General features: G+C 41.8%; 1 protein-coding gene across 1 annotated transcript in view; it reads left to right on the top strand.

Annotated features, from left to right (window-relative positions):
• Positions 1 to 21630, top strand: part of lrp2a (low density lipoprotein receptor-related protein 2a) — a 100907-nt gene that overhangs the window by 24946 nt on the left and 54331 nt on the right. Inside the window, exons 8-24 of the mRNA XM_063006649.1 lie at positions 11 to 127; positions 1073 to 1216; positions 1846 to 1965; positions 2170 to 2298; positions 4355 to 4524; positions 6200 to 6423; positions 8402 to 8608; positions 8736 to 8938; positions 14260 to 14400; positions 15167 to 15370; positions 16501 to 16693; positions 17366 to 17491; positions 17854 to 17984; positions 19500 to 19637; positions 20343 to 20624; positions 20732 to 20971; positions 21063 to 21182. Of these exons, the coding sequence (XP_062862719.1) occupies positions 11 to 127; positions 1073 to 1216; positions 1846 to 1965; positions 2170 to 2298; positions 4355 to 4524; positions 6200 to 6423; positions 8402 to 8608; positions 8736 to 8938; positions 14260 to 14400; positions 15167 to 15370; positions 16501 to 16693; positions 17366 to 17491; positions 17854 to 17984; positions 19500 to 19637; positions 20343 to 20624; positions 20732 to 20971; positions 21063 to 21182 (2889 nt within the window). The remainder of the gene's footprint in view (positions 1 to 10; positions 128 to 1072; positions 1217 to 1845; positions 1966 to 2169; positions 2299 to 4354; positions 4525 to 6199; positions 6424 to 8401; positions 8609 to 8735; positions 8939 to 14259; positions 14401 to 15166; positions 15371 to 16500; positions 16694 to 17365; positions 17492 to 17853; positions 17985 to 19499; positions 19638 to 20342; positions 20625 to 20731; positions 20972 to 21062; positions 21183 to 21630) is intronic.

The raw sequence follows: 21630 nt of genomic DNA, 5'->3' as shown, positions 1-21630 counted from the left end.
CACTCCACAGCTTACCCCACATGTAGAGGGTCGTACTTCACCTGCCCCAGCGGTCGCTGTATACATCAGGTGTGGTTGTGTGATGGAGAGGATGACTGTGGAGACAATGCTGACGAGCGAGGCTGTGGTAAGGATTTTTTTTAGTACATAATGTCACTGATCTGTGAATATTAAGGGCTCTTCTCTGCTGTTCACACTCCTCTTCATCATCCAGACCATTCAAAGCTCTTTAAAACTTTTCCAGGGTTCGCTGGAGGCCTCGTACTTTGAGAGGCTGGGTTGAGCACCCACAGCACCCATGTGACCCTTTTAAAGTGGTTCCTTCCCCTGATTTAAAGTGGCAGCGTATTTTTCAGACAGTAAACACAAGCTCCTCATTCTTGGGCAGATGAGGCTGTTGAGGCTTTTGAAAACAGTTTTTTTATTGCTGTCATTTCCTTGCCTTGATCTCTGGCTGTTCTTACACTTTTAACTTAGGCCAGATCTTCAGCTTTTGCCTTGTTTGTTTGTTTGTTTGCTTGATGTATTTACTAAGATGTCACAGTAGACAATGGTGATGATAGAGTTGGTGGTGGGCAGTGGTGGCTCAGCAGTTATGGGTACTTGACTAGTAAGTAGAAGGTTGCTGGTTCAAGCCTCACTGCCACCAAGTCGACACTTTTGGGCCCCTAAACAAGGCCCTTAACCCACTATTGCTCATTGTATTCAGTCATAATTGTAAAGGGCTTCTGATAAAAGCATCTGCTAAATGCGGTAAATGTAAAATAAATGATAGGGCTGCACGGTGGCTAAGTGGGTAGCACTGTCACCTCACAGCAAGAAGGTCCGGGGTTCAATCTCCAGGTTGGGCAGTCCAGGTCCTTTCTGTGTGGAGTTTGCATGTTCTCCCCGTGTCTTCGCGGGTTTCTTCCGGGTGCTCCGGTTTCCTCCCACAGTCCAAAGATAACCCTGTAATACAACAATACAATTTGTTGTTATAGAAGCACTTGATAATGACCCAGTGTTCTTTATTATATAATATTTTTATATATTATATTATTATATATTATATTATATTATGTTATAATCGTAGATCATGTCCAGCGTGAGTGCTACCCTGGTGAATGGCCGTGTCCCTCCTCCGGTATCTGTATCCGCATGGAGCAGCTCTGTGATGGGACGTCTCACTGTCCCTACGGGGAAGACGAGACCAACTCTACTGCTGGACGAAATTGCAGTAAGTATTTTATTTGTTATTTTGTTTACTTTTGTTCTCCTTACATCAGTGTGGGTGTTCTTAATGTCTATTGCATTCCTCCCACTTTTAAAACCATGCGGAAGGTGAATTGGCTTCCCTAAATTGCCATTAGATGTGAGTAAGTGAATAAGTGAGCGTTCAGTGTCCACTGTGTTTTTTTTTCCTTTGTACTACTTAGTGTTTCATGGCACCTTATTCCTTAATCTACATTTCTAGGTACTGAATACCAAACTAACTAAATTAGTGTCCGTTGCTGGGGGATATCCCCGATTGCAGTCGAGGTGGGTATACTGCTGCTCATACCTCCCTTTTTCACCTATGCACTCTGCACAGGCATCTCTCTATCTGCAATCAGGATCCCTATACAGCATTTAAAGACCCCACCCATGTAGTCCGTCCATCCCACCCTAGCAGAAACGTGTCTGCTACAAGCACTGTTAATTATACCCGCTAGATGGCGCCTAGCCGACCTGTGGCAATGCCGAAGAGTTCAGAATCTCTGCACTTGTGTGCTAGCAGAATATCCCGCTGCGCCACTTGAGCGCCCCTCAATAACGGATCTGTTGGATAGTTGGATAGATAAGGATTATTTTTATGGTGATCTTTAGGTATCTTGCGCTGTGCGTCTCTGAGCTGTGAACATCGATGTGTGGCGTCTCCTGAGGGTGGGACCTGCTCGTGTCCGTCTGGCTACATGGTCAGCACCAATGACAGCCGCAGCTGCATCGGTAATATCAGATGTTCTGACATTGTTATACACTTTGTACAAGTTGTATTTATATGCAGTACTTAATGTTGGATATTAACCATCTTATTAGTGTTCATTCTGTGCTTGTCAAACAGTGAGTTGCTTTAGAGGTGAAGACCCCTAAAGCCCTATTAGCCCTAAACCTAGTAGTTAGTCTGTATGATGTGTTTTTTATGTTTTTTAGACTATGATGACTGTCAGTTGTGGGGTGTGTGTGATCAGCTGTGTGAGGATCGAATCGGTACTCATCGATGCAGCTGTAAGGAGGGATACGTGCTGGAGCAACACAGATACTGTAGAGCAAACACGTCCTGTAAGTGATTCTGAACCTTTAAACCAGGGGTGTCCAAACTGTGAGGTATTTTAGAAATAAAACGCTCCACATCTTCTTTCCCCCGACTCAAAACATTAACGTTACATCTACATTACCGTTTCCCAGTTTTTGGATACACACGGCGGCTCTGAAGAAATAAAAACTAGACACGAACGCAGAAGATTTCAGGTGCGCTGAGATTGAAAATGAATATTTGGTCACTGAGTTCAGAGGGAAGTGGGTATGTTTAATTTAAAGAAGTTTAATAATCATCCTGGATTATAAACTGCTGAGTGTGGACGATAGATCATTATTCACTCAAATAAAAAGTGGAATTGTTAGTAATGTAGCTCTGTTATAGTTTTATTTCTTTCATTACTAAAGAGTCTGTGGCCCCGTGTTTGTTTTACTCTATCTGGCCCCCAACAAGAAACTTTGGACACCCATGCTATAAACCATGATTTATGAAGATTCAGAGTGAATGCATATTTGAAAACTTGATTTGAAAAATTCATGTTTTATGTTAAAAACATGAAATATTAAATTTAATAAGTTTAGTGATGTACTAGGGCGGCTCGGTGGGTAGCACTGCCACCTCACAGGTCTGGGTCCTTTCTGTGTAGAGTTTGCATGTTCTCCCCGTGTCTGCGTGGGTTTCCTCCAGGAGCTCCGGTTTCCTCCCACAGTCCAAAGACGTGCAGTCAGGTTAATTGGAGACACACTGTGTGTGTGTGCCCTGTGATGGACTGGCGCCCCGTCCAGGGTACGTCAGTGTGTTTGTCAGTTTTTTGAGGATGTATTTCTAGATGGACATAGGAGACAATAAGATCTGTGTTCAAGGGCCCAACAGTGGCTGCATGGCAAAGCTGGGATTCAAACTGCCAACCTTTTGATTGATAGCCCAAAGCTCCACCTTCTAGGCTACTACTGTCCCACCTATAGAAGGAAAATGATAATGTTATAGTAATCTGTGTAAATATAAATGAAAAGTTCAACTATTGAGGTTTAATAAAACGTTTAACTAGTTATGTATATATGTGTGGGATCAGTCCATGATCAAATGTGACATATAAGTTTGTATAACTTACATTAAGTTTAATTGAAGTGCTCAAAAATATACATTATCATTTTCCTTTTATACTGAGACACACTTCCCTGGAAGAATTCTCTGTATCTGACTGTATCTGAGAAAAATGATCTCTGAGATACACGTACACGTTTCTGTAGTTTTTATTAAAACATATTTTTTAAACTACTATGCAGGGGGCAAAACCCACTTGAGTCAGACTAAATCCGCTCAGCCCCCCGCCCTCCCCCGTGCTGTTCTTTAACTGCGTCTGACTGCGTTGTTGTGACTGCATGTTTTCTCAGCATCAAATCCAATCTGAAAGCTCCACATGTATCTGTGTTCATCTGGATTTTCCTCACTGTTTCACTTTTAAACTTGTGTTACAGCTCGAGGTTCTGATCAATTGTAAGAATCAGCTTTTTATTTTAATGTTTTTATTTTATATTTGTGTTATTTTCAGTGTATAAGTATCAAAAACAACCTCATTATTTTACATAAGCCTAAAATACTTTACATGCAAGTCCATGGGACCATGGACGCATTAACAGGTTTCCCAAACATCCTCATGGGAAAAACAACCCTCCTGGGTGGCACGGTGGCTCAGTGGGTAGCACTGTTGCCTCACAGTAAGAAGGTCCTGAGTTCGATCCTTGGGTGGGGTGGTCCGGGTCCTTTCTGTGTGGAGTTTGCATGTTCTCCCCATGGGTTTCCTCCAAGAGCTCCAGTTTCTTCCCACAGTCCATAAACATGCACGTGAAGTGAATTAGAGACACTGAATTGTCCATGACTGTGTTTGATGTTAAAACTTGTGAACTGATGAATTTATAAATGTCATTTAGTACCTGTTTTAGTATTGTACTGACCAAGACATCTATTTAACTACAATGTCCAGTGCCTTATCGTCCAGGAATATTTGTGTTTAGTTTCATTCATGTGTTTTAATTGGTGGATTCAAAACAGTAAAGCTATCATTATTCATTCATACAGCTGGTGCTGCATCCTTACTGTTTTCGAATGGAAGAGACTTGTTGATTGGAGATATCCACGGTCACGGCTCTCGTATCCTGGTTCACTCCCAGAACAGAGGAGTGGCTGTGGGAGTGGATTTTCATTACCAGCTGCAAAGAGTCTTCTGGACTGATACTGTTCAAAACAAGGTGAGTAATTCTGCTGATGTACACCGATCAGCCACAACATTAAAACCACCTCCTTGTTTCTACACTCACCTTCCATTTTATCTGCTCCACTTACCATTTAGAATCATGTTGTAGTTCTACTGTACAATTACTGACTGTAGTCCATCTATTTCTCTACATATCTTTTTAGCCTGTTTTCATGCTGTTTTTCAATGGTCAGGACCCCCACAGGACCACCACAGAGCAGGTATTATTTAGGTGGTGGATCATTCTCAGCACTGCAGTGACACTGACATGGTGGTGGTGTGTTAGTGTGTGTTGTGCTGGTACGAGTGGATCAGACACAGCAGCACTGCTGGAGTTTTTAAATACCGTGTCCACTCACTGTCCACTCTATCAGACACTCCTACCTAGTTGGTCCACCTTGTAGATGTAAAGTCAGAGACGATCGCTCATCTATTGCTTCTGTTTGAGTCGGTCATCTTCTAGACCTTCATCAGTGGTCACAGGGCTCTGTTGGCTGGATGTTTTTGGTTGGTGGACCAGCAGTGACAGTGAGTGGACATGGTATTTAAAAACTCCATCAGCGCTGCTTTGTCTGATCCACTCATACCAGTGTCACTGCAGTGCTGAGAATGATCCACCACCTAAATAATACCTGCTCTGTGGTGGTCCTGATCATTGAAGGACATCATGAAAGGGGGCTAACAAAGCATGCAGAGAAACAGATGGACTACAGTCAGTAATTGTAGAACTAGAAAGTGCTTCTGTATGGTAAGTGGAGCTGATGAAATGGTTTTAATGTTATGGCTGATCGGTGTATATATGCAGTATTTATTTTTAGTGAATATTTATATAAACACAGATTATCTTTTATATTGTAACTAACACACACCTCCATTTGTAAAGGGTTTAAGAATAAAGCAGTTACCTCACTTGACACTCTCTCTTTATTATCAGAATGTTTAATTTTTATTATGAGCCTGTTTTTTTATAGTAAAGGAAGTTGGCCGGTTGATGGAGATCCCTGTAGACACTGTAGGTAATTCTGTAATGATGGTTGATCTGCTCGGCTCCTGTATGGCTCCAGTCACAGTGACCGGAGCTGATCTTCAGCGATGCTGTCCTTAATTCTAATCTTGCAAAGTTTCTGATATGCGAGCATATTTCTGCTCAATTTAGTGTAACCCGAGAGTTTACTAAGTGGCCGTGCAGTGTTTGCATCCTGCCCGCTTTTTACATTCCTCGGCTGACTTGAAAGGCTTTGTTTGGGCTCTTGGCATCTCCCTGGTTTTAACCTCAGCCATGGAGCTGAAAAGCAAGCAAGGGCATACCAAGAGCTGGGGGATCTAAGATTAGGACCCCGACTTTATGGAATGACAGCAGGCTCCGAGCAGGGGGTCTGTAGGCAAGCCAGATCAGCAGACCGCCACAGCTTATGTTTCCGGTAAACGGGTCAGCCGAGAATCGTACTCTCCACGACATCTGGGTTTGGTTTCCAAAAAGCGAAGCCTGCAAAGAGCACCGGTGCCCTGGCTTTTGTTTTGTTGCCAAGTGGTCCACCCTGAAATCAGTGAAATCAGTAGGGCATTGGTTTCACAGTACGGCCCCTGTGGCACCACTTAAATGCTACAGCACTGATAAGCAAGCTGGATGAAACCATGGAACCATAATTGCCATATTTCATGTTGTTTAGGTGTTTTCTGTGGACATGGACGGCTTGAACTTACACGTGATCCTAAACGTATCCGTTGATTATCCTGAGAACCTGGCTGTGGACTGGATAAACAATAAACTCTATGTGGTGGAGGCCAGTGTCAACCGGATTGACATGGTAGATTTTGATGGTAACAATCGTGTCACGCTCATCGCAGAGAACCTGGGAAATCCAAGAGGACTGGCCCTGGACCCAACTGTTGGGTGAGTATGTGTCAAAATGAGCTGAATTCTTTAAGATCCTTTGAGAGTTTAAGAGTTAAGAGCCTCTTTAAGAGGCACAATAGTGTTCTATTATCTTCTGATCTAAGAAGGTAGTCTTGGTTTGGGCTAAAACTTGTGGTCTGATCTTTATCTAAGATAGAAAACATTCTTACTAACCTAATCTGGAACTTTTATTCAGCTGACAAATACAGTGGTAATTCGTTTAGAGTTTAGAGTTTTATGTTGCATTTCTTGATGCAGTGGTGGACTGTGTTAAGCGACAACAGTTTTCCAAAGTACTTCAGAGCCCGTATGGCTATATTTAGCACAGCAGCAACACTATCCGAGGGCTTGAATTTCAAGCACATTGAATGGTAAATTACATTAGGCCACTACCGCTGGGATCCAGGTTTTGAATTCTCAGCTTTGCTATTGGCCGATCGGGCGCTGATGGAGTTTTTAAACACCTCACTGTCACTGCTGGACTGAGAATAGTCCACCAACCAAAAATATCCTGCCAACAGCGCCCCGTGGGCAGCATCCTGTGACCACTGATGAAGGTCTAGAAGATGACCAACTCAAACAGCAGCAATAGATGAGCGATCGTCTCTGACTTTACATCTACAAGGTGGACCAACTAGGTAGGAGTGTCTAATAGAGTGGACAGTGAGTGGACACGGTATTTAAAAACTCCAGCAGCGCTGCTGTGTCTGATCCACTCATACCAGCACAACACACACTAACACACCACCACCATGTCAGTGTCACTGCAGTGCTGAGAATGATCCACCACCTAAATAATACCTGCTCTGTGGTGGTCCTGTGGGGGTCCTGACCATTGAAGAACAGGGTGAAAGCAGGTTAAAAAGCATGCAGAGAAACAGATGGACTACAGTCAGTAATTGTAGAACTACAAAGTGCTTCTATATGGTAAGTGGAGCTGATAAAATGGACAGTGAGTGTAGAAACAAGGAGGTGATTTTAATGTTATGGCTGATCAGTGTATATAAATCAGTGGTTGTAAGATGTGTAGGACTACCACATTTGCTGTCATCTACTAAGACAGGATCCAACCTGAGCGAGAGTTAAAAATGATAAAGCAGAAGCTCTGATTCCCCACTTCCATTAATCCTCTTTTTTAATTATTTGGTCCCAGCACTTCAAGTTCTAGCCTGTCTGTGTAAAAGAAACCACAGAACTGATCTTAAATCAGCTTATAAGGTCGTCCTCTACTGGCACCTCCTCGTTCGGTCTGCCTCTTAAGCTCGGAAAAGTAATTAAAGTGGGATAGCTTTTTATTATAATGCATTTCAGGATAAGCTGAGAGTAATAAAAGAGGACATGCATTAAAACTCAATATCGGATCACGGAACGATCCGTTCGACTGAATCGGGGGGCGACAGTTTGGGCCCCGAGTACAACGTATTCATTTAAAATGTATTACCCTCTTTTCCCTGCAGCTTAGCAGAAAATTGATTCTAAAAAGAATGAAAGTCGAGGTGTAGCCAGTTTCATGTGACTTAAATCCTAAATTGCTTTTGCAGGAATGATCCATATTCAATATCCAGTGCTCATGTGTGGTGTTTCATTGGTGTTTACAAAAGCAGCTGGTTGAATCGTTCGGGTTGAAGTGAACTGAACATAGAACAAGCTGTTTAAAGAAAGTGTTAAGACATGCGGACATCCTGAATTAAAAATTCAGGTTAATCTTTGAATTCTTATGTACATAAACAAATAGGTGCTGGATGTAGAGCTTTAAAATAAAGCATACATCAAAAATCAATCTAATTTCTAATATTGGCTGAAATAAAGTGAGCGAACATTGTTTTTCCAGTGATGACTGCTACGTCTTTTTGTATACAGCCTGTTAAAACATATAGCTCACATTAAATGTAATAATAATGACATGTTTTTGATGGCTGATGTAAAAGTCCTTGTGAACGTGGACTAATATTTGTTTAAACGTGTTTTGTTTTAGATATCTTTTTTTCTCTGACTGGGACACTCAGAATGGCGAGCCTGGGCTGGAGAGAGCCTACATGGATGGTACCAACCGCTACGGGATCATCAGGTCCAAGCTGGGCTGGCCTGCTGGGATCACCCTGGACCTCGAGGCCAAAAGGGTGTACTGGGTGGACAGTCGCTATGACTACATAGAAACCACCACTTACGATGGTCTCCACAGGTAAGATGAGATGAGATACGATAAAATAACACTTATTAATCCCTGAAAGGAAATGACAGTGTTTCAGCAGTTTACATACACATAACACACGTACACACAGAAGTAAGAGAGAACATTTTTTTTTTAGGAAAACAGTTGTGCACGGAGGCTCTTTGATTCCTCACCCCTTCGGGATCAGTCTGTTTGAGCACCTAGTGTACTACACCGACTGGACCAAGATGGCCGTCATGAAAGCCAACAAATTCACTGACAGCAGCCCACAAATACTCTACTCGACCACTCAGACTCCTTATGGTGTGGCTGTGGTTCACGCCTTCAGGCAGCCCTATGGTAAGTGTACCGATATCTTCAACAGATAAAAAGATGAATAACGGGGGCAGTCGTAGCTCAGTAGTTGATTCACTACACCTGTAATCTGTAGGTTGCTGGTTTAATCCCCATCCATGCCGGGCCACTGATGGGTCCCTGAACAATCAGAATCAGAATACTTTATTGATCCCAGAGGGAAATTGCAGTTCTTACAGTAGCACCCATTTATGTAGAAAGAATAAACACTCTACTAGCTTAAAACAAAAAAAAAAGAAGAATAATTTGCAGATAGAAGTTAAAAAGTTATTTACACATAATTAAATAATTAAATGCTTGCATTATTATTATTGCACATATGAATAAAAAAAATTGCACTGAATATTGCACAGAATATTGCACAGGTGAACCATAGTGTCACATATTAAGGGAGGAATTATAGAGTTTGATGGCCACAGGTAGAAAAGACTTCCTGTGGTGCTCTGTGGTGCATTTTGGTAGAATGAGTCTTGCACTGAATGTGCTCCTTTGTCTCATCAAGCAAGCCTCCTAACCTTCATATTTAAGTCTCTTAGGATAAAAGTGTCAGCATGATGTTGTAAATGATGTGAAATTTTGTGTAGGCTATGATTTAGAGCCGTTGTTCTCAACCAGGGGGGCGAGGCCTCAATAAGCCTAAAGCAGGGTCCCGTTGCATTTAATTGGGAAGAGTAAAGAAGAATCACATGTGATGGGACAGGACTGCCTTCGCTGGGTCTTTGAGAATAGACACATATTTGATTTGTCCACCACAAAAGTGCAAAGGTCAGTGGACGGTGACTACGAAAGATTTTGATTCAGTTGTTGATGCAGATCCTTCTGAAGTAGAACAAAAGTGAGGAAGCTCCTACCACCAGTTCTACAGTTTTTTTTTCATTTTGGATGAATTAAATTTCCAATGGGCAGTAACTTAATATCTTTCGTCATCCTTGCTGAAAGTGTAGGAATAATATCATAACCCTTGTCGTGGGTGACCAGAATTTTTTATCATGAATGTTTCTGATGACTGTTTCTTACTGTTTAAATGAGCTGTTAGCCACAAGCTGTGCTATAATTTAGCAAAAGTGTTTTGCCCTGAGATTACTGAGTAATCCCTGTGGCGTGTGTGTAATGCGTGTTGTGTATGTAACAGTAAGTAATCCCTGTGGCGTGTGTGTAATGTGTGTTGTGTATGTAACAGTAAGTAATCCCTGTGGCGTGTGTGTAATGCGTGTTGTGTATGTAACAGTAAGTAATCCCTGTGGCGTGTGTGTAATGCGTGTTGTGTATGTAACAGTAAGCAATCTCTGTGGCGTGTGTGTAATGTGTGTTGTGTATGTAACAGTAAGTAATCCCTGTGGCGTGTGTGTAATGTGTGTTGTGTATGTAACAGTAAGCAATCTCTGTGACGTGTGTGTAATGTGTGTTGTGTATGTAACAGTAAGTAATCCCTGTGGCGTGTGTGTAATGCGTGTTGTGTATGTAACAGTAAGCAATCTCTGTGGCGTGTGTGTAATGAGTGTTGTGTATGTAACAGTAAGTAATCCCTGTGGCGTGTGTGTAATGCGTGTTGTGTATGTAACAGTAAGTAATCCCTGTGGCGTGTGTGTAATGTGTGTTGTGTATGTAACAGTAAGTAATCTCTGTGGCGTGTGTGTAATGTGTGTTGTGTATGTAACAGTAAGTAATCTCTGTGGCGTGTGTGTAATGTGTGTTGTGTATGTAACAGTAAGTAATCCCTGTGGCGTGTGTGTAATGCGTGTTGTGTATGTAACAGTAAGTAATCCCTGTGGCGTGTGTGTAATGTGTGTTGTGTATGTAACAGTAAGTAATCCCTGTGGCGTGTGTGTAATGCGTGTTGTGTATGTAACAGTAAGTAATCCCTGTGGCGTGTGTGTAATGCGTGTTGTGTATGTAACAGTAAGTAATCTCTGTGGCGTGTGTGTAATGCGTGTTGTGTATGTAACAGTAAGTAATCCCTGTGGCGTGTGTGTAATGTGTGTTGTGTATGTAACAGTAAGTAATCCCTGTGGTGTGTGTGTAATGTGTGTTGTGTATGTAACAGTAAGTAATCCCTGTGGCGTGTGTGTAATGTGTGTAGTGTATGTAACAGTAAGTAATCCCTGTGGTGTGTGTGTAATGCGTGTTGTGTATGTAACAGTAAGTAATCCCTGTGGTGTGTGTGTAATGCGTGTTGTGTATGTAACAGTAAGTAATCCCTGTGGTGTGTGTGTAATGCGTGTTGTGTATGTAACAGTAAGTAATCCCTGTGGTGTGTGTGTAATGCGTGTTGTGTATGTAACAGTAAGTAATCCCTGTGGTGTGTGTGTAATGCGTGTTGTGTATGTAACAGTAAGTAATCCCTGTAGCGTGTGTGTAATGCGTGTTGTGTATGTAACAGTAAGTAATCTCTGTAGCGTGTGTGTAATGCGTGTTGTGTATGTAACAGTAAGTAATCCCTGTGGCGTGTGTGTAATGTGTGTTGTGTATGTAACAGTAAGTAATCCCTGTGGCGTGTGTAATGTGTGTTGTGTATGTAACAGTAAGTAATCCCTGTGGCGTGTGTGTAATGTGTGTTGTGTATGTAACAGTAAGTAATCTCTGTAGCGTGTGTGTAATGCGTGTTGTGTATGTAACAGTAAGTAATCCCTGTGGTGTGTGTGTAATGTGTGTTGTGTATGTAACAGTAAGTAATCCCTGTGGCGTGTGTGTAATGTGTGTAGTGTATGTAACAGTAAGTAATCCCTGTGGTGTGTGTGTAATGCGTGTTGTGTATGTAACAGTAAGTAATCCCTGTGGTGTGTGTGTAATGCGTGTTGTGTATGTAACAGTAAGTAATCCCTGTGGTGTGTGTGTAATGCGTGTTGTGTATGTAACAGTAAGTAATCCCTGTGGTGTGTGTGTAATGCGTGTTGTGTATGTAACAGTAAGTAATCCCTGTGGTGTGTGTGTAATGCGTGTTGTGTATGTAACAGTAAGTAATCCCTGTGGCGTGTGTGTAATGTGTGTTGTGTATGTAACAGTAAGTAATCTCTGTGGCGTGTGTGTAATGTGTGTTGTGTATGTAACAGTAAGTAATCTCTGTGGCGTGTGTGTAATGTGTGTTTTGTATGTAACAGTAAGTAATCCCTGTGGCGTGTGTGTAATGCGTGTTGTGTATGTAACAGTAAGTAATCCCTGTGGCGTGTGTGTAATGTGTGTTGTGTATGTAACAGTAAGTAATCCCTGTGGCGTGTGTGTAATGCGTGTTGTGTATGTAACAGTAAGTAATCTCTGTGGCGTGTGTGTAATGTGTGTTTTGTATGTAACAGTAAGTAATCCCTGTGGCGTGTGTGTAATGTGTGTTGTGTATGTAACAGTAAGTAATCCCTGTGGCGTGTGTGTAATGTGTGTTGTGTATGTAACAGTAAGTAATCCCTGTGGCGTGTGTGTAATGCGTGTTGTGTATGTAACAGTAAGTAATCCCTGTGGCGTGTGTGTAATGTGTGTTTTGTATGTAACAGTAAGTAATCCCTGTGGTGTGTGTGTAATGCGTGTTGTGTATGTAACAGTAAGTAATCCCTGTGGTGTGTGTGTAATGCGTGTTGTGTATGTAACAGTAAGTAATCCCTGTGGTGTGTGTGTAATGCGTGTTGTGTATGTAACAGTAAGTAATCCCTGTAGCGTGTGTGTAATGCGTGTTGTGTATGTAACAGTAAGTAATCTCTGTGGCGTGTGTGTAATGCGTGTTGTGTATGTAACAGTAAGTAATCCCTGTGGCGTGTGTGTAATGTGTGTTGTGTATGTAACAGTAAGTAATCCCTGTGGCGTGTGTGTAATGTGTGTTGTGTATGTAACAGTAAGTAATCCCTGTGGCGTGTGTGTAATGTGTGTTGTGTATGTAACAGTAAGTAATCTCTGTAGCGTGTGTGTAATGCGTGTTGTGTATGTAACAGTAAGTAATCCCTGTGGTGTGTGTGTAATGTGTGTTGTGTATGTAACAGTAAGTAATCCCTGTGGCGTGTGTGTAATGTGTGTAGTGTATGTAACAGTAAGTAATCCCTGTGGTGTGTGTGTAATGCGTGTTGTGTATGTAACAGTAAGTAATCCCTGTGGTGTGTGTGTAATGCGTGTTGTGTATGTAACAGTAAGTAATCCCTGTGGTGTGTGTGTAATGCGTGTTGTGTATGTAACAGTAAGTAATCCCTGTGGTGTGTGTGTAATGCGTGTTGTGTATGTAACAGTAAGTAATCCCTGTGGTGTGTGTGTAATGCGTGTTGTGTATGTAACAGTAAGTAATCCCTGTGGCGTGTGTGTAATGTGTGTTGTGTATGTAACAGTAAGTAATCTCTGTGGCGTGTGTGTAATGTGTGTTGTGTATGTAACAGTAAGTAATCTCTGTGGCGTGTGTGTAATGTGTGTTTTGTATGTAACAGTAAGTAATCCCTGTGGCGTGTGTGTAATGCGTGTTGTGTATGTAACAGTAAGTAATCCCTGTGGCGTGTGTGTAATGTGTGTTGTGTATGTAACAGTAAGTAATCCCTGTGGCGTGTGTGTAATGCGTGTTGTGTATGTAACAGTAAGTAATCTCTGTGGCGTGTGTGTAATGTGTGTTTTGTATGTAACAGTAAGTAATCCCTGTGGCGTGTGTGTAATGTGTGTTGTGTATGTAACAGTAAGTAATCCCTGTGGCGTGTGTGTAATGCGTGTTGTGTATGTAACAGTAAGTAATCCCTGTGGCGTGTGTGTAATGTGTGTTTTGTATGTAACAGTAAGTAATCCCTGTGGCGTGTGTGTAATGCGTGTTGTGTATGTAACAGTAAGTAATCCCTGTGGCGTGTGTGTAATGTGTGTTGTGTATGTAACAGTAAGTAATCCCTGTGGCGTGTGTGTAATGCGTGTTGTGTATGTAACAGTAAGCAATCTCTGTGGCGTGTGTGTAATGTGTGTAGTGTATGTAACAGTAAGTAATCTCTGTGGCGTGTGTGTAATGTGTGTTGTGTATGTAACAGTAAGTAATCCCTGTGGCGTGTGTGTAATGCGTGTTGTGTATGTAACAGTAAGTAATCTCTGTAGCGTGTGTGTAATGCGTGTTGTGTATGTAACAGTAAGTAATCCCTGTGGCGTGTGTGTAATGCGTGTTGTGTATGTAACAGAAAGTAATCTCTGTAGCGTGTGTGTAATGCGTGTTGTGTATGTAACAGAAAGTAATCCCTGTGGCGTGTGTGTAATGCGTGTTGTGTATGTAACAGTAAGTAATCTCTGTAGCGTGTGTGTAATGCGTGTTGTGTATGTAACAGTAAGTAATCTCTGTAGCGTGTGTGTAATGCGTGTTGTGTATGTAACAGAAAGTAATCCCTGTGGCGTGGATCGTGGAGGCTGTGAGCAGATCTGTGTGCTGAGTCACAGAACAGATAACAGTGGTCTGGGATATCGCTGCCGCTGTCGCATGGGCTACGACCTGCACACTGACGGCAAGAGATGTGTGGGTAAGAAACAAAACAACAGCCTACTGTCAACAAAACAACAGCCTTAATACATTTAAAGATGTATTATGCAAACCATGCAAGGGTTATATTCACATTTAGCAAATTAATTTTAAAGCAAATATAAATATGTAGTTGGCAAAAGTATCCTATAAATATTCTCTAAATAAAAAAACATATTAATTAATTAATTCTCATTTTCCCCCTAATTTTCCTTTCAATTTAGTCATATCCAATTGGTATTTCATGTCTACTGCTGCAGACCTCCACTTCTGACCGAGAAGGGCCCTACCTAACACATCCCCCCTTCCAACATGTGTGCAGTAACCAACAAAGGAATTTTCACCTGCACAAGATGAATTCATATGGAGATCCGTATTGTGCACGGAGAGTCATGCACCGATATACTGTACATTATCCCCCATCTCATTGTGGAGGCGAGAGGTCATATTTGCAGCAGTTATGAGGAATCCCTACGGCCTCTCTACCTCCGACGAGCCAGTCCTTGTCCATGTAGGCGCCCTTCTGGCTGTTAGCAGTTTGAGATGTCAGGACTGGTGAAAAGATATATTAGCACAATTCATCATTGTTATTTGTGTTTTGGTAAAAATCCTGCCTAATGCACCCAACTGTCCAAGTGTTAATGTCCTTTTTGGTATACAACATCAGCTATGTACACAAAACTGCACTGTAAATTCTCCATAAGGTGAGTAAGTCGCATGGTGATGAGCATTTCCAATGATTCTGTGCACCGTTTCTTGTCCTGCAGCCGTAAGGAAGTTCTTGCTCTTCTCCAGTCAGTTGGCGGTGAGAGGGATCCCGTTTAACCTCTCCACCCAGGAGGACGTCATCCTTCCAGTTACTGGCCCACCATCGTTCTTCGTTGGGGTGGACTTCAGTGCAGAGGACAATTCTATCTTTTTCTCTGATACTGCCAAGGACATTATCTACAAGCAGAAAGTGGATGGGACCGGTAAGGGAATTCAGACCAAACCAGTTAGCAGCTACACCTAGCAAAATGTGAATAAATGCTGAATAGATTTGCATAGCGAAATGTTTTTCTACTTTGTTTGGACTTTTTGGACGTTTTTCCTTAATTTAATTTTAGTTAGTTCCCACTCAATAACTTAGGGATAAATGTAAAAAGATAACAAGGCACTGTAAGCAATCTGTGCTTACAGTCAAGAATCAAGTCAAATCAAGAGAGGCTTTATTGTCATTTCAGCTATATACAGTTACATATTGAAATGAAACAACATTCCTCCAGGACCAGGGTGCAACATTGAACAAAAAGTGCAAGACAGTACAATATACACAGTGCAGATAGACAACAGTACAATAAATACAAACAGACATTTCTAATCTAAAAAGTAATTAAGGGAGACAAGACTAGAGACGAGTGTTGGTCAGTACATGGTACTGAGTACATGGTACGTGAGGTAGAATATTCTGATATGCTCTGAAATTGCAATATTGTGCAAAGATGCAAGTAATACAGTCACAGTAGTACAATACAGTAGTTGTATGTATTTAAGTTGTGTGTGTGTCAGAGTTCAATGGGACTTTATTATAATAAGAATTGCGCTCCGCTTGAGGTGCACAGTTGAAAATAAATGGTGCTGTACAATTGTAAAAATGGCCATATAGCCAGAAAACAACATAAACAGACAAATCTAAGCAGATACTACTTTTTTTAATTGAAGCCTGTGCTACACTTGGAAGATCAACCTTGATCAATCCCTCACACCCAGAGCAGGATCAGTTCAATCATCTTAAACTCATAAATAAGTGATACACAACTCCAGAAACCTGAGCTCTGATTACCTTTGGTCTAAATGTTTGCATGTTCTTCCTTTGTTGATGTGGCTTCCAATGGGTTTTCACTCTTGGGCTTTAGCAGTGGAGTGAACCTAGTCATATCGGCTGCGGCACAACATACTACCTCAATGTACACTTTTATATACATTAAGCATAAAGTTTGGAATTTTTCATGGGCTGCATGTTAAGAAATCGTAAAAAGGAAGCAGATAGTAAACCAAACATTTTTTTATTGTGTTAGTCAGCTGTCTGTGTTTATTATGCTGTCTGTTTTGATTCCTACAGAACGAGAGATACTTGCAGCCAATCGGGTCGAGGGCGTGGAGGATCTGGCTTATGACTGGATATCAAAGAATCTGTACTGGACAGACCCCCGCTACAGGAGTATATCGGTCATGAAAGTAGCAGACAAGTCCAGGAGAGCTATCATCCGCAACCTGAACAACCCCAGGTCTATAGTGGTGCATCCCATGTTCGGGTCAGTTCACTTCATTTACTGCTTATTTTAGTTCGCAGTGTTAGTACAATTTTATTAATAATGTTTTCCTTGGTATTTTACTCACAATGTCAAACCTGAAGACCAAACGTGTATTTAAACTGAAGAGGTTTCAACTGGGGTGAGAAATCACAGCCATAAAGAAACGTCAAGTGAAAGCACAACTTACTGAGCAGGTCCGAGCCAGGAACAAGGCTCAGGGGCCTCACTTTCACCTCAGGTCTCTGTTTCCTAATACCGTGAAAAAGCATTAACAATCCGACCGCTTGTATCCAGTCACACCTACAATAATGCAGGAGCTGCTCAGCCATTCACTGATTGTTCCTACTTTGAACCTGAGGCAGATAAAGAGACTCTTTATGCACTGCCGGTGGGACATTTCCAATAGCTTCAAAGTTAAAGGGCTTCTGCGCCCAAAAGGCGAGATTAGTTCTGCATGAAGGCTGGTATTGTCGTTTCTCTTAAAACCTTGGCAGAAAAGAAGAGACCCTATAGAGGTTGTGAATAAGTTAGTGTATATACTGTAAATATAAACCTTAAAAACGTAAATGTTTTCTTCACCTGTAGACTGTTACTGAGAGATGGTGGAGATGTATGTGGAGGCAGGATAAATGCTCTGATTTAAGCTCATCTGTGTGTGTTTGTTGTTGACAGATTCATTTTCTGGACTGATTGGTACCGTCCAGCCAAAATTATGCGCTCTTGGTGTGACGGCTCACATGCAGAGTCGATTGTGAACACCACTCTTGGCTGGCCTAATGGACTCGCCATCGACTGGAGGTGAGCCGAACAACTCTGTTTTTCACATGACATAAAATTACCTCTGAAATATTGTTATGTGTTACAACATGTGTTATGTTTAATTATCTTAAAGCTTTTTAATCCCCCCAATTAAGGGGCAAGCTGTAGCCTAGTGGGTAAGGTACTTGACTAGTTACTAGGTACTTGAGCAAGGCCCTTAACCCTTAATTGCTCAGACTTTATACTGTAACTGTAATGTAAGTCACTTTTGGACAAAAAAAGGCATCTACTACATGCCTAAAATGTAAAATGTAAATTTCCCCGGAATCCTGATCACTCATAACCTTAAAAATCTGAATTTTCTTTAATATGCATCTCTGTTTTCTCTTTCCTCTCCCCAGTTCCATGCGTTTGTACTGGGTTGATGCTTTTTTTGATAAGATCGAGCACAGTAACTTTGACGGGCAGAACAGACTGGCACTGGATCGTATCACTCAGATTTCTCATCCGTTTGGACTTACAATTTTTGAAGGTGGGCTATATTTTAATTTATTCTATAATTACCATGGTTAAGATGTTATGCTATTATTGTTTGTATATAGTTACACTTATTATGTGTTTTTATTTTATTTATTTTGTAATGATTGCAGTTATAGAGAGACAAAGAGTTTAATGTTACATGTGAAAAATAAAATGTACAGGTTTTTGATCAGAACTGATTGGTATTAAGGCTAATTTGTATTGAAATGATTTAGTAAAGCTTTACCTGTTTCACACTGGGCAGGTGGTTTATGGGACGTGTAGTTGGGACAGTTTGTAAAATGCAAAATTGTTAATAAACCTGACAGTACAAAGATGTTTGTATAAATTTTTACTTTTTAATGTTTTAATGTTTTCACTGACCGACATATTAAGGGACAGTGGTAGCCTAGTGGGTAGAGCTTTGGGCTATCAACCGGAAGATTCAAATTCCAGGCTCTGCTATGCAGCCACTGTTGGGTCCTTGAGCAAGACCCTTAACCCTGTCTGCTCCAGGGGTGCCGTACGATAGCTGACCCTGCGCTCTGACCACAGCTTCCAAACAAGCTGGGATATGCGAACAAAGAATTTCATTGTATTGTACACCTATATATGTATATATGACAAATAAAGTATATCTTCTTCTATATTTTGCAAATATGAATAAATCTAGAATTTGATACCTGCAACATACTTACAAAAGCTGAGTTTGTGTCCAGAGAATTTTCTAGGGTTAAGGTTAGGGTTAGATATAAATTTTCTCTTTGTGTAGTAAAGTTTGAGGTATTTCTTGATGCAGCGGCAGACTGTGTTAAGTAAGAACAGTTTTCTAAAGGACTCTTGAGCCAGTAGGGTTATATTTATCACAGTAGCATAACAGTTTTTCATGCAGTGCTGTCTGTGGGCTTAGCTGTAGCCTAGAGGTTAAGGTACTGGACTAGTAATCAGAGGGTAGCTGGTTCAAGCCCCACCACTGCTGCTGTTGGGCCCTTAAGCAAGGCCCTTAACCTTCAATTGCTCAGACTGTATACTGTAACTAGAATGTAAGTCGCTTTGGATAAAGATGTCTGCTAAATGTGAATTTAAGTGGTCACACACGTTTAACGATGTTTTCTGGCCTTGCCCTAAATTATATGAATCTTTTCTTAATATTATGTATAGTAGATGGCAAAAGATGTTCATTATTTACAATCTTGCATTGAAAAATGTTGTATTCAAACTGACTGACAATTCAAGTGCTGCTTCAGGACCCACGTTTGCTTGCAAAGACCTTTGGCGGTGCCTTTGTTTATACCTAATAGTTAAACTTAATTATTGTATAAACGATCTTGATTATTAAGGCCACAAGTTTAAAGAGCACAAAAACTTGCAACAGCGATGCAAGTCTTGTAAAGTGGTCGGTCCCACTGCATTGTAATAATCAATGACAGTATATCTATTATATCTATTGTGCATTTAAATTCAGCGTCATACTGAGGTACAGGGTCATAGATAAATATTTTATGATTAATAAGCCTCTCTGCCGCAGGTTATGCGTACTTCACAGACTGGCGTCTGGGAGGAATCGTTCGTGTTCGGAAAACGGATGGTGGAGAGATGGTGGTTATACGACGAGGGATCAACCACATCATGCACGTCAAATCTTTCAACGCTGACATACAGACTGGTGAGAGGAACTAATGTTGGTGTTACTAATAAACCTGTTTGTCATCTATATTCCTTATGACCACCTTCTTAATATTGTGTTGGTCCCCCTTTTGCTGCCCCATACACAACAAACTGTTCTGACACCTTTCTATCAGAACCAGCATGAACTTCTTCAGCAATCTGAGCTACAGTAGCTCGTCTGTTGGATCGGACCACACATGCATCAGTGAGCCTTGGCTGCCCATGACCCTGACGCCGGTTTACCACTGTTCCTTCCTTGAACCACTTTTGATAGATACTGACCACTGCAGACCGGGAACACCCCACAAGAGCTGCAGTTTTGAAGATGCTCTGACCCAGTCATCTAGCCATCACATCACGCTCGCCCATTTTTCCTGCTTCTAACATCAACATTGAGGATAAAATGTTCACTTGCTGCCTAATATATCCCACCCACTAACAGGTGCCGTGATGAAGACATAATCAGTGTTATTTACTTAATGTTATGTCTGATCGGTGTATGATCACTTGTTACACAGTGATTTTCCACCAGCATCATCCAAACATTAAAACAGTGATAGGGATTTATTCCTCAGGGTCAGTTCTGGTGGCTTATGTTGGCACAACCACTTACTTCTCTCTGTATGGCAAAAAAAATCTAAATGTATGGTTTTTAATCTTAGCTTTTCTGTTTTCTGGGTTTGTACTCTTTTCTCTGTATCAGGTTCTAACTTCTGTAACAGACCATCGAATCCTAACGGCGACTGCAGCCACTTCTGTTTCCCTGCCCCGTACTCCCAGCGCGTGTGTGGCTGCCCGTACGGCATGAAGCTGGCGCCCAATCAGCAGACGTGTCTGGACGACCCGGTGAACGAGCCACCGATGCCACAGTGCGGCTCCAACTCTTTTCCCTGCTCCAACGGGAAGTGCGTTCCTAGCAGCTACCAATGCGACGGTGTGGACGACTGCCACGACAACAGCGATGAAGCCCACTGTGGAGCCAACAGTAACGATGATCCATTTCTCCACACATTCTTTAAATTTAATAATAAATAAAAGTGACTTTTGTTAGACTTTGTTTTGTCTGACACTGTGCGCTCCGCTCTCGTTTAGACAACACCTGCTCCTCTACGGCGTTCACCTGTGCCAACCAGCACTGTGTGCCCCGGAGCTGGCGCTGTGACGGCCACAATGACTGTTTTGATAACAGCGATGAGCGAGACTGTCCCACCCAGACCCCTGGCACATGCCAGGCCGACCAGTTCAGCTGTGCTAACCACCGGTGCATCCCACGTACCTGGCTCTGTGACACCGATAACGACTGTGGTGACGGTTCTGATGAAACCGATTGTGGTAATATGCTGCTACAGGTTCTTCATGGCTTGTACTGGTGTTTATTGTATGATCAGCATTTCTGATCACTTGTTTTTGGTATTTTTGGTAGATGCTATAGGCACGTGCCACCCTGGTCAGTTCCAGTGCCCTGATCACAGGTGTATTGACCCCGCCTATGTGTGTGATGGAGACAGAGATTGTGTTGATGGAGCAGATGAGCAAGGCTGTGGTAAGAGCTGTAGTAAAAATGTAATTATACAGTGGTACCTTAAAACCCGACATCAGTTGGTTCTGGGAGGCGTTGAGTTTCAAGGTATTGTTTCCCATAAGGATGTTTGGGAAACCTGTTAATGTGTTCCATGGTTTTGTAGAACTGCATATATTTTAGGCTAATGTAAAATAATGTGGTTGTTTTTAACACTTATACACTAAAAATAACACAAATAATATAAAAACACTGAAATACAATTAAATAAAATAGGCCACTCAGGTGGCGCAGCGGTAAAAACACACGCTGGAACCAGAGCTGGGATCTTAAATACATGGTATCGAGTCTCAGCTCGGCCTGCCGGCTAAGGCTGAGCCGCCACATGAACAATGATTGGCCTGTTGTTCAGATATGGGCGGGACTAAGCCGGATGGCGTCTCTCTCCCATGACTGGTGCAATTACGACCTC

Source organism: Trichomycterus rosablanca, chromosome 12 (assembly GCF_030014385.1).
Source record: "Trichomycterus rosablanca isolate fTriRos1 chromosome 12, fTriRos1.hap1, whole genome shotgun sequence".
Lineage (NCBI taxonomy): Eukaryota > Metazoa > Chordata > Actinopteri > Siluriformes > Trichomycteridae > Trichomycterus > Trichomycterus rosablanca.
This window is presented reverse-complemented; position numbering and strand designations above follow the sequence as displayed.